Below are 13,339 nucleotides of genomic sequence, written 5' to 3' on the forward strand. Positions count from 1 at the left end.
TAACAAGTGTGTGTAAGAAATTGAAATACGCCCCCTTTGGCCAAAATTAATTAAAACAATTTTAAAAGAAAGTATGTATATTGAGACATACTGAAGTAAATAATGAAACTTGAAGTAAATAATGAAAATTTAAAAACCAATTACAAACAAAAAGTTTAAAAACAACAATTTGTCATATTCTTTCTGTTTATGTAATGTTGCAATATTGTCTCCTATAACTATTACTTCTTTATGTAAAAGTATTACTTTTTAATGCAAAATGGTGGCATGTGTCATATAAAATTCTGACTTAGGAGCTGGACGAAGTGGCTGGGGAGAGGGAAGTCTGGGCTTCCCTGCTTAGGCTGCTGCCCCCGCGACCCGACCTTGGATAAGCGGAAGAAGATGGATGGATGGATGGATCACAATATTGCCATTTTTTTTTTTGTTGTTCCTGTAAAATAGTGAACATTTTCGAGTAAAATGATGACTTTTGTCATAATTTTGCCAGGTAAAATTCCGATGATTATTATAATGTTGCCAACATTTTAAAGTTTTCTTATAAAATCATGCCTTTTTTCGAGTAAAATTACGACTCTTTTCATAAAATTGCCAACGTTTTAAGCTCTTCTCGTAAAATTTTGACTTGCGTTGAGTAAAATGACGACTTTTATTGCAATACTGCCAAAATTCGAAGTTTTTTTTGTGAAATTGTCACCTTTTTCTTGTGAAATTCCAACTCATTTTTCACAACAAACTTGTTTATATTTGCATAGTATTTATATATTATTAATGTTGTAAATACACTTCTTTTTATATCTAGAAAGGCTGGTCCTAAAGAGGGAGGCTTTTTTTTTCGGAGGTCTCAAGAAGGTACGAAATACAAGCGCGCGTGTGTGTGTGTGTGTGTGTGTGTGTGTGTGTGTGTACGGTTGCACGTCTTCCATTCAGGTTCTAATCAAGCCTCCAGTGCTGCCGACCATCAATATTTAATCAGCATCCATCTGCAGAGGCGGCTGCTTCATTCTCTCCGCTCTCCTCTCGGCGCCCTTCATGTCCAGCTTCTCTGTTATGCAGATTGCAGCATGGCCGCCATGGGGACGCACACGGGCAGGTAACACCTCAGCACGCACCTGCGGTCCTATCAAAACCCTCCGGCGAGTCAGTCGGTTGCTGACTTTACTGCGTGGAAACCTGAATGTGCTTACATTGTCTACTTTTATAGATTCCTAGACTCCCTCCAGTTGCAGAACTCTTCCAAAAATGCATTGTGTAATCATATTTCCCAGCGAGGCTATATAAGTCTGTTTATATAATCCCCCGCGTATCAGTCGGGCTTGTAGGTACAACAAAGAGACAATTGCACAATTTTTTCCGACACCGCTCTCTGGCTCGTAACGCAACTATGGCCGCTCTCCTGCAGCGCTTCCACACAATGTGACAGCAGAGAGGGACGCCATGCTGTATGGGTGTGTTAGTGTGTGTGTGTGTGTGTGTGTGTGTGTGTGTGTGCGTGTGTGTGTGTGTGTGTTACAACACACGCAAAGGCCTGATGAAATGAGAAAGATGAGAAAGGAGGAGAGGTGCCGAGCAGCTAAAGGTCACGAGCAGCCTCCAGCTTGGCACGTTTAGAGCATTTGGAGCACAGCCCTCTGATAAATGGTGTGCAAAAAAAAAAAAAAAAAAAAAAAAAAAGCAGGTAATCAATAATACAATTATATGTGATTATTTGACAGAATAAGTCATATGTCAATGCAGATTAAAGCTCAATTTACTCTGATGTGTTTGGAATGGAGAATATAAACAAAAATACTATTTTGTTGACCATTATTTCTTTATTTGAGTAAATATGTATTATTATTGAACACACCAGTCGTAGTATTCTTTGACCTGACCGCTGACCGCGCAGCAGCCTGCTCTGCCTCTCAGGTAACCATCCACGTTCAAGGTAAAAGGACCTTGTGTGTGATTGCCGTATTTTTCGGACTATAAGGCGCACTTAAAATACTTTCATTTTCTCAAAAATCGACGGTGCGCCTTAAGACCTGGTGCGCCTAATGTGTGAATGTATTCTGGTTGTGCTTACCGACCTCAAAGCTATTTTATTTGGTACATGGTGTAGAGATAAGTGTGACCAGCAGATGGCAGTCACGCATAAGAGATACATGTGGACTGCAATATGACGCCAGTAAACAACACCAACCCTTTAAATGTTCCATTGAGAATATAGAACACTAAACACGGCACTCCAAAATCTGTTGAAATGTTTTAGTACGACTTTGGTAAGCTGCAAAGCCGCACCGCTTGACGGATTGTCAGAGCATTACAGCTACCATAGTCAGACGTACTGTGCTTCAACTTACAGTATTAGTACGGTGTATAAGGACCCTAAAGCAATCGTACCAGAATGCTTCAAAGCTACTACTATCATACCGCTACCAAAGAGCTAGAACACTGAACGACTACCGGCCTATAGCACTCACGGCCATCTTGATGAAGTGTTTTGAAAGGCTGGTCAAGGCCCACGTAACATCCAGCCTACCTGCCACATTTGACCCTTTCCAGTTTGCATACCGTCCCAAGCATTCCACTGATGATGCCATAGCAACAGCACTTCACCCCAGTTTGGCTCATCTGGAGAACAAAAACAGCAGATACTGTTCATACAGTCATCCCACAACACCCGGTGAACAAACTCTGTGCTGTAGGCATCAGCACCCCACTTTGCAACTGGTTACTAGACTTTCTCACCAACACACCACAGACAGTAAGAGTTGGCAAATACTCTTCACGGACCATCGTCATGAACACTATGTGTGTTGAGTCCTCTGTTGTTTACACTGATGACTCACCACCGTTGTGCCAGATACAACTCAAACCACATCATCAAGTTCGGGCAATCACGGAAGGGAATCCGTTGTCTAAGAATAAAGAAATATCTTGGAAATATTTAAGTGGACAATGGGAGTGTATATTTTGACAATAAACTACAAAATAATACAAAACAAACTAGTCCCCGCCGGCACTCACGCTACCGCTCCCTCTCTTCTATCGCCCACACACTCACTGACGTCACTCACCTCACGGCCACACACATACGCTACTCTCATAAAATGTTCTTTCCAATTCATTAATTAGGCAACTAATTTGAAACTGGTGTGGGTGGCTCTATATATACTAGCCCACTGCAGCCACATGCAGAAATCAACATGGAATCGAAAAGTATTAAATCTGTGACAAAAATAATATCCGCTCTGTCTAAACGATACCGTTTGATCAGCTGCTCGTCATCAAAAAAAAACAAACATTGTTCCGTTCCCTGAACGTTCGCGCACGTCTCTCTCGCCTCAGTGCCATCCCCTACTGGCAACTCCTAACCACTTAAGACACCTCTGAAGGTCTCTTAAATATCGTGGAGAGTAGGAGTGATTCTTAACCTTAAGAACGTTGATAAAAAGCTTTTATTCTTAAGTTTGAGAGTAGGACTAAATTTCGCAAATTCTCAGGACTTAAGTGTAAAATGGCACTCTAAGAAGCTTGATAAGTACGGCCCGAGGTACTTCAACTCGTCAACTGGTGTGACACTAACAGTTTGCAGCTCAATGTCAATAAAACTAAGGAAATAACTGTGGACTTCAGGAGAAACCACAAACCACACACACCCCTCACCATCAATGGCGGTGCTGTGGAATCAGGGAAAAGCACCAAGTTTCTGTGGGTGCACATCACTGTTGACATGTCATGGTCTACCAACACCATGTCCCTTGTCAGGGAAGCTCAGCAACGCCTCCACTTCCTACGCACGGTGAGAAGAGCCAACCTCCCCCCACTGGCGCTCACCACCTTCTACAGGGTTGCCATTGAGAGCATCCTCACCAGCAGTCTCTCAGTCTGGTATGGTGGTTGTTCTGTTGCTGACCGCAAAGCTCTACAGAGGGTGGTGAGGTCAGCTGAGAAGATCACCAGGGGCCGTACTTATCAAGCTTCTTAGAGTGCCATTTTACACTTAAGTCCTGAGAATTTGCGAAATTTAGTCCTACTCTCAAACTTAAGAATAAAAGCTTTTTATCAACGTTCTTAAGTCTAAGAATCACTCCTACTCTCCACGATATTTAAGAGACCTTCAGAGGTGTCTTAAGTGGTTAGGAGTTGCCAGCAGGGGATGGCACTGAGGCGCGAGAGACGTGCGCGAACGTTCAGGGAACGGAACAATGTTTTGTTTTTTTTTGATGACGAGCAGCTGATCAAACGGTATCGTTTAGACAGAGCGGATATTATTTTTGTCACAGATTTAATACTTTTCGATTCCTTGTTTATTTCTGCATGTGTCTGCAGTGGGCTCGTATATATAGAGCCACCCACACCAGTTTGAAATTAGTTGCCTAATTAATGAATTGGAAAGAAAATGTTATGAGAGTAGCGTATGTGTGTGGCCGTGAGGTGAGTGACGTCAGTGAGTGTGTGGGCGAGAGAAGAGAGGGAGCGGTAGCGTGAGTGCCGGCGGGGACTAGTTTGTTTTGTATTATTTTGTAGTTTATTGTCAAAATATACACTCCCATTGTCCACTTAAATATTTCCAAGATATTTCTTTATTCTTAGACAACGGATTCCCTTCCGTGATTGGTCATTTCTATGGACACAGAAATGACGTCACCTAAAATTCCGTTTACGGCACATAGTAATGTCGTAATTCAGCTCTGAGTGTGACACTTAAGATTCAGTCCTACACTTCGCTGAAAGTGTGAGTAAGACGCTCGATAACTAACTTTTAAGTGCAGCTTTCAGCGAAGAATTTATTTACTCTTAAGTCAACTCTTAGCAGACTTCTTAGGAGTAATTCTAAGACGCTTGATAAGTACGGCCCCAGATCAGCCCAACCCTCCATCCAGGACATAGACCCAAAAGAGCCACCGACATCATCAAAGACCCCACCCACCTGTTCACTCTCCTACCATCTGGCAAGCACTACAGCAGTATGCCTTGCAAGACTACCAGACTCAGCGATAGCTGTCTCCCCACACGCCACCAGAGTGCTCAACTCATTTATGAAAACTGGATTACAAATCCCTCTACAACCCCCACACACCTGTGGAACTGTGAAGAAGACAAACTCAATGTCTGCAAAACACTATTATGCACATGTGCCAATATCTCCTTGCACAAGAATGTAATTTGTTTACAAAAGCATTCATCTCAATGCTGCTACTCTGCACTTTGCACCTTGTTTTGCACTACAGTAAATACCTCAACCTGACTATACTCTTGAACAAAAGCACCATGAAGATTCTAGCGGGAACTCTCATTCAATGATAAATGATAAATGATAAATGGGTTATACTTGTATAGCGCTTTTCTACCTTCAAGGTACTCAAAGCGCATTGACAGTATTTCCACATTCACCCATTCACACACACATTCACACACTGATGGCGGGAGCTGCCATGCAAGGCGCTAACCAGCAGCCATCAGGAGCAAGGGTGAAGTGTCTTGCCCAAGGACACAACGGACGTGACTAGGTGGGGATTGAACCCCAGGAACCAGCAACCCTCCGATTGCTGGCACGGCCACTCTACCAACTTCACCCTAATGCGCCTTATAATACGGTGCGCTCTATGGTCCAAAATTTACAATTTTAACAAAGTAAATAAAAAAAGAAAATAACATGATGTGTGTCTTAAAGTCTAATAAAAACAATCATAATACGACCCCTTTAAGGCACCTTGAAATCCAGTGCGCCCTATGGTCCGAAATATACAATTTTAACAAAGTAAACAAAAAAAGAAAATAACAAGATGTGTGTCATAAAGTGTAATAAAAAAATCATAATATGTCCCATTTAAGGCGCCTCATAATCAGGTGCGCCGTATGGTCTGAAAAATACAATTTTAACTAAGGAAATAAAAAAGAAAATAACATGATGTGTGTCATAAAGTTTAATAAAAAAAAATCATAGTATGACCCCTTTAAAGCGCCTTATAATCCGGTGCGCCTCATGGTCCGAAAAATAAAATATTACCAAAGTAAATAAAAAAAGAAAATAACAAGCTTTGTGTCATAAAGTCTGTTAAAAAAAAAAAAAAAAAAAATCATAATATGACCACTTTAAAGCACCTTATAATCCGGTGCGCCCTATGGTCCGAAAAACAAAATTAAAAGAAAATGAATCAAAAAAGAAAATAACATGATGTGTGTCATAAAGTCTAATTTAAAAAAAAAAAAAAATCGTAATATGACCCCTTTAAGGCTCCGTATAATCCGGTCCGCCATATGGTCCAAAAAATAAAATTTTAACAAAGTAAATAAAAAAAGAAAATAACATGATGTGTGTCGTAAAGTCTAATAAAACATCAGAATATGACCCCTTTAAGGCGCCTTATAACCCGGTGCACCCTATGATCTGAAAAATAAAATGTTAACAAAGTCAATACAAAAAGAAAATAATATGATGTGTGTCATAAAATCTAATTAAAAAAAACACATAATGTGACCCCTTTAAGGCGCCTTATAATCCGGTGCGCCTTATGGTCCGAAAAATAAAATATCACCACTGTAAATACAAAAAGAAATTAACATGATGTGTGTCATAAAGTTTAATAAAAAAAAATCATAATATGACCCCTTTAAAGCGCCTTATAATCCGGTGCGCCTCATGGTCCGAAAAATAAAATATTACCAAAGTAAATAAAAAAAGAAAATAACAAGCTTTGTGTCATAAAGTCTGTTAAAAAAATTTTTTTTAAAAATCATAATACGACCACTTTAAAGCACCTTATAATCCGGTGCGCCCTATGGTCCGAAAAATAAAATTAAAAGAAAATGAATCAAAAAAGAAAATAACATGATGTGTGTCATAAAGTCTAATTTAAAAAAAATAAATCGTAATATGACCCCTTTAAGGCTCCTTATAATCCGGTCCGCCATATGGTCCAAAAAATAAAACTTTAACGAAGTAAATAAAAAAAGAAAATAACATGATGTGTGTCATAAAGTCTAATAAAACATCATAATATGACCCCTTTAAGGCGCCTTATAACCCGGTGCACCCTATGATCTGAAAAATAAAATGTTAACAAAGTCAATACAAAAAGAAAATAATATGATGTGTGTCATAAAGTCTAATAAAAAAAAAAAACATAATATGACCGCTTTAAGGCGCCTTATAATCCGGTGCGCCTTATGGTCCGAAAAATAAAATATCACCACTGTAAATACAAAAAGAAATTAACATGATGTGTGTCATAAAGTCTGATAAAAAAACAAAACATAATATGACCCCATGAAGGTGGGGATTGAACCCCAGTAACCAGCAACCCTCCGATTGCTGGCACGGCCACTCTACCAACTTCGCCACGCCGCCCCTTCAACCCTTTTTCGATTACGCATGCACCTCCTGGTACCCTAGCACCTCCAAAACCCTCAAATCAAGACTCCAAACATCCCAGAACAAGATAGTCAGGTTACTTCTAGACCTCCACCCCAGATCACACCTCACTCCTACCCACTTCTCCAAAGTGGGCTGGCTCAGGGTGGAGGACAGAGTCAAACAACTTGCACTGAGCCTAGTCTATAAAATCTGCTACACCTCCCTGATACCGAAGTACATGTCAAACTACTTCCTTAACGTAAATGACCGCCATAACCACAACACCAGCGGGAGCTCCACAAACCACATCACACCCAGATTCCGATCTAACAAAGGTCTTAACTCATTCTCCTTCTATGCCACATCAATGTGGAATGCACTCCCAACAGGTGTAAAAGAAAGGGCATCTCTATCCTCCTTCAAAACCGCACTAAAAGAACACCTCCAGTCAACTACAACCCTAGAAAACAGCGCTCAGGGAGACAAGCAGGAAACTGAACCAAAATAAGAGCGCTGACAGGAAATGAATTGATTAACGTGGACCCCTAACAAAGTTGAAAAACTTATTCGGGTGTTACCAATTTTTCCAATTGTACGGAATATGTACTGTACTGTGCAATCTACTGATAAAAGTTTCAATCAATCAATCAATCAAAATAATACAAACAGAGGAAAAACATAACCAAACTGTCAGTGACAAGCCTTTCTAATATAAAGTAGTGTACAGTTCTTACTGTCAGTAAACTCGCCATGAAAGCACTAAAACATACCGGTGTAGTGACTTTACATTATTCACCCAAGGAACTTTAGTTATTAGAGAGTTCCGGTCGGACGGTTTTTCACGGGACACATTTCGGGTGTTGTTGTTGCACTAGTGAGCCACGGATGAGGAGATGCTGCTCCAGTTATTGATTGAAGTAAAGTCTGAATGTCATTAAAAGAGTTAGCGCCATCTTTTACCATGAATTGATTAACGTGGACCCCGACTTAAACAAGTTGAAAAACTTATTGGGGTGTTACCATTTAGTGGTCAATTGTACGGAATATGTACTGTACTGTGCAATCTACTAATAAAAGTTTCAATCTATCAATCAATCAAAATAAAACAAACATAGAAAAAACATAACCAAACTGTCAATGACAAGCCTGACAGACTTGACTTGACTTGACATTTCTAATATAAAGTAGTGTACACTTCTTACTGCTAGTCAACTCGCCATGAAAGCGCTAAAAACTACCGGTGTAGTGAGTTTACATTATTCAACCAAGGAACTTTAGTTATTAGAGAGTTCCGGTCGGACGTTTTTTCACGGGGACACATTTCGGGCGTTGTTGTTGCACTGGTGAGCCACGGATGAGGAGATGCTGCTCCAGTTATTGATTGAAGTAAAGTCTGAATGTCATTAAAAGAGTTAGCGCCATCTTTTACTATGAATTGATTAACGTGGACCCCTACTTAAACAAGTTGAAAAACTTATTGGGGTGTTACCATTTAGTGGTCAATTGTAGGGAATATGTACTGTACTGTGCAATCTACTAATAAAAGTTTCAATCAATCAATCAATCAAAATAAAACAAACAGAGAAAAAACATAACCAAACTGTCAATGACAAGCCTGACAGACTTGACTTGACTTGACATTTCTAATATAAAGTAGTGTACACTTCTTACTGCTAGTCAACTCGCCATGAAAGCGCTAAAAACTACCGGTGTAGTGACTTTACATTATTCAACCAAGGAACTTTAGTTATTAGAGAGTTCCGGTCGGACGGTTTTTCACGGGACACATTTCGGGCGTTGTTGTTGCACTGGTGAGCCACGGATGAGGAGATGCTGCTCCAGTTATTGATTGAAGTAAAGTCTAAATGTCATTAAAACAGTTAGCGACATCTTTTGACACTTCTTCCACTCCCCGTCCTTGCATGCTACAACAAGGAGAAGACACTGTCGAAGTGGAGGCACATAAATAAGACCGCCCACACTGTCAGAAAGTGACTTGAAGATGATGTGTAAAACACCATCTATGCAACATTTTGAGCAAAGAACCAGTATTGCATGTTATGTAGACCACAAGAAAGTACACTATTTTAAATGTAGAAAATAAAATCATAATATAACTTCTTTAATGCAGATGTTTGTTTGTTTGTTTGTTTTTGTAGAGGATTGATGTTTCTTCATTTGAATTATTGTCCTTCCTTAGTTTTATTTCTTTACACTTTTTCCTTCATTTAGACTGCAAATATAAACATAAAAAAAACATAACAAAAATAAAACGTCCATTGTGTATTTTACATAAACAATTTAGGTTTAGTGTCAATATATTCACACAATAAACTACAAATATTTACTCATTTAGAAATGACACAACATTCACACACCAAACAATGTATGTGACTTATCACTGTTAGCGTTGTCGCCCTCTCCTGGTCAAATGTGGCACTACATGTATTGCACGAGTTTTGAGCGTTACTCTCAGACAAAAAACAACACAACCACAAATACAAAAGACATCACAAAGTCAGCAATTTCAACACAAAACCAAGTAAATATATTTAGAAACAATATCTACTTACAAATGTTTGACCAAGTTTGGTGATGAAGATTACACGCTGGGATGTCTACCATTGTTGCTGCTTGTCTGGATCAATGTGTCCGTCACTTAAAAAGGTCCGACAGGAAACAAAGATTCCAGCGCTTGCTCGGGGTAGAACATTCTTACTTTGTTGTCCAGTCCTTGTTAAAAGTCTGATTTTTGCCATTTATTTAGATTTGTTTTCTTGGGTTGAATGAGTAGTCTTCTTCTACACACCCACTGCTGCTTCACTGTGACACATACACCTCACTGTTGCCCCCTGCAGGGTGGCGGGAGTACTGCATACATGATCAACCCTCGTTCTAATGCAGGGGTCAGCAACCCAAAAATTTTGAAGGAGCCATATTGGAGCAAAAATACAAAAAACAGATATGTCTTGAGTTGTAAATAATTAAAAGTCTTATATAAGTGTTATAATGAAGGCAACACATCATATAAGTGTCTATATTAGCTATAACAGCCTACTATCAAAATGACTTTAAAAGTCATATATAAGTGTTACAATGAAGACAACACATGATGTAAGTGTCCAAATTAACTATATTAGCCTACTATCAAAATGACTTTAAAAGTATTATATAAGTGTTATAATGAAGACAACACATGATGTAAGTGTCTATATTAGCTATATTAGCCTACTATCAAAATGAGTTTAAAAGTTGTATATAAGTGTTATAATGACGGCAACACATGATGTAAGTGTCTATATTAGCTATAACAGCCTACTATCAAAATGACTTTAACAGTCTTATATAAGTGTTATAATGAAAGCAACACATGATGCAAGTGTCTATATTAGTTGTATTAGCCTACTATCAAAATGACTTTAAAAGTTTTATATAAGTGTTATAATAAAGACAACACATGATATAAGTGTCTATATTAGCTATATTAGCCTACTATCATAATGACTTTAAAAGTCTTATGTAAGTGTTATAATAAAGGCAACACATGATGTAAGTGTCTATATTAGCTATAACAGCCTACTATCAAAATGACTTTACAAGTCTTATGTAAGTGTTAAAATGAAGGCAACACATGATGTAAGTGTCTATATTAGCCTACAAACCAAAATGACTTTAAAAGTATTATATAAGTGTTAGAATGAAGGCAACGCATGATGTAAGTGTCTATATTAGCCTTCTATCAAAATTAATTTAAAAGTCTTATATAAGTGTTATAATGAAGGCAACACATCGCATACGTGTCTATATTAGCTATAACAGCCTACTATCAAAATGACTTTAAAAGTCGTAAACAATTGTTATAATGAGGACAACACATGATGTATGTAAGTGTCTGTATTAGCTATAACAGCCTACTATCAAAATTAATTTAAAAGTCTTATATAAGTGTTATAAAGAAAACAACTATGATGTAAGTGTCTATATTAGCCTACTATCAAAATGACTTTAAAAGTCTTATGTAAGTGTTATAATAAAAACAACACATCATATAAGTGTCTATGTTAACTATATTAGCCTACTATCAAAATGACTTTAAAAGTCTTATATAAGTGTTATAATGAAGACAACACATGATGTAAGTGTCTGTATTAGCTATAACAGCCAACTATCAAAATGACTTTACAAGTCTTATGTAAGTGTTATAATGAAGGCAACACATGATGTAAGTGTCTATATTAGCCTACTATCAAAATGACTTTAAAAGTCTTATATAAGTGTTATAATGAAGACAACACATGATGTAAGTGTCTATATTAGCCTACTATCAAAATGACTTTAAAAGTCTTATATAAGTGTTAGAATGAAGGCAACACATGATGTAAGTGTCTATATTAGCCTACTATCACAATGACTTTAAAAGTCTTATATAAGTGTCATAATGAAGACAACACATGATGTAAGTGTCTATATTAGCCTACTATCAAAATGACTTTAAAAGTCTTATGTAAGTGTTATAATAAAGACAACACATAATATAAGTGTCTATGTAAACTATATTAGCCTACTATCAAAATTACTTTAAAAGTCTTATATAAGTGTTATAATGAAGGCAACACATGATGTAAGTGTCTATATTAGCCTACTATCAAAATGACTTTACAAGTCTTATGTAAGTGTTATAATGAAGACAACACATGATGTAAGTGTCTATATTAGCCTACTATCAAAATGACTTTAAAAGTCTTATATAAGTGTTAGAATGAAGGCAACACATGATGTAAGTGTCTATATTAGCCTACTATCAAAATGACTCTAAATATCTTATATAAGTGTTATAATGAAGACAACACATCATGTAAGTGTCTATATTAGCTATATTAGCCTACTATCAAAATGACTGTGTTGCAGGCTGACACAAATCTTGGTTGACAGAAATGTTGAAATGTAATATTTATTCTACACATTTTTACAACATTAGAAAACATTATTAAATCAGAGGTTATTCTTAAGGAGAAATAACTTCTGGAAATGTCTGGCTTTTAATGACCAAGAGTGCCCAAGTTAAAGGAAACGGCAGGCTGTCTTCTTCTAATGGATTAATTACAATCTTTGGCAAGCTGGGTAATGTTTGCTGTGGTCTGGAACAACATGGCACACACACAACTATCAGAAATGTGAAGAGTAAATTATATACATATACATGGCGTAGTGGGTAGAGTGCCCGTGTCAGAAACCTGAGGGTTGCAGGTTCGCTCCCCGCCTCTTACCATGCCGTTGTGTCCTTGGGCAGGACACTTCACCCTTGCCCCCGGTGCCGCTCACACTGGTGAATGAATGTTGAATGAATGATAGGTGGTGGTCGGAGGGGCCGTAGGCGCAAATTGGCAGCCACGCTTCCGTCAGTCTACCCCAGGGCAGCTGTGGCTACGAAAGTAGCTTACCACCACCAGGTGTGAATGAATGATGGGTTTTTAACATGTAAAGCGACTTTGGGTACTTAGAAAAGCGCTATATAAATCCCAGGTATTATTATTATATACAAAGAGGATAAAAGCAAAGGAAATTAAAAGATGTCAAATATAGCTACAAACGAGGCATAATGATGCAATATGTACATACAGCTAGCCTAAATAGCATGTTAGCAACGATTAGCTTGCAGTCATGCAGTGATCAGATATGCCTGATTAGCACTCCAACAAGTCAATAACATCAACAAAGCTCACCTTTGTTGCATTTACTTACAGTATAAAACGTTTGGTGGACAAAATTAGACAAAGGAGTGGGAGATTTGACATGTAAACAAACTGTTGCATCACAGTCCACACTATGGTGAGTTCAAGAACCGCCAACGTGAGTAGGACAAATGGATGTTCCCTAATGGAACAAGTATTGATCACGCAGGTGTATCTAATGGAACAAGTATTGATCACGCAGGTGTATCTAATGGAACAAGTATTGATCACGGAGGTGTACCTAATGGAACAAGTATTGATCGTG

The 13,339-nt window shown here is 38.1% G+C and overlaps 1 protein-coding gene across 1 annotated transcript in view; it reads right to left on the reverse strand.

Moving 5' to 3' along the window:
• epha4b (eph receptor A4b) overlaps window positions 1–10,094 on the reverse strand; it is a 428,693-nt gene extending 418,599 nt beyond the window's left edge. The window contains exon 1 of the mRNA XM_062023909.1: window positions 9,916–10,094. Coding sequence (XP_061879893.1) covers window positions 9,916–9,967 — 52 coding nt within the window. The 5' untranslated portion in view covers window positions 9,968–10,094. The remainder of the gene's footprint in view (window positions 1–9,915) is intronic.
• Window positions 10,095–13,339: the final 3,245 nt, after the last annotated feature.

This window comes from Entelurus aequoreus, linkage group LG16, assembly GCF_033978785.1.
Source record: "Entelurus aequoreus isolate RoL-2023_Sb linkage group LG16, RoL_Eaeq_v1.1, whole genome shotgun sequence".
Classification (NCBI taxonomy): domain Eukaryota; kingdom Metazoa; phylum Chordata; class Actinopteri; order Syngnathiformes; family Syngnathidae; genus Entelurus; species Entelurus aequoreus.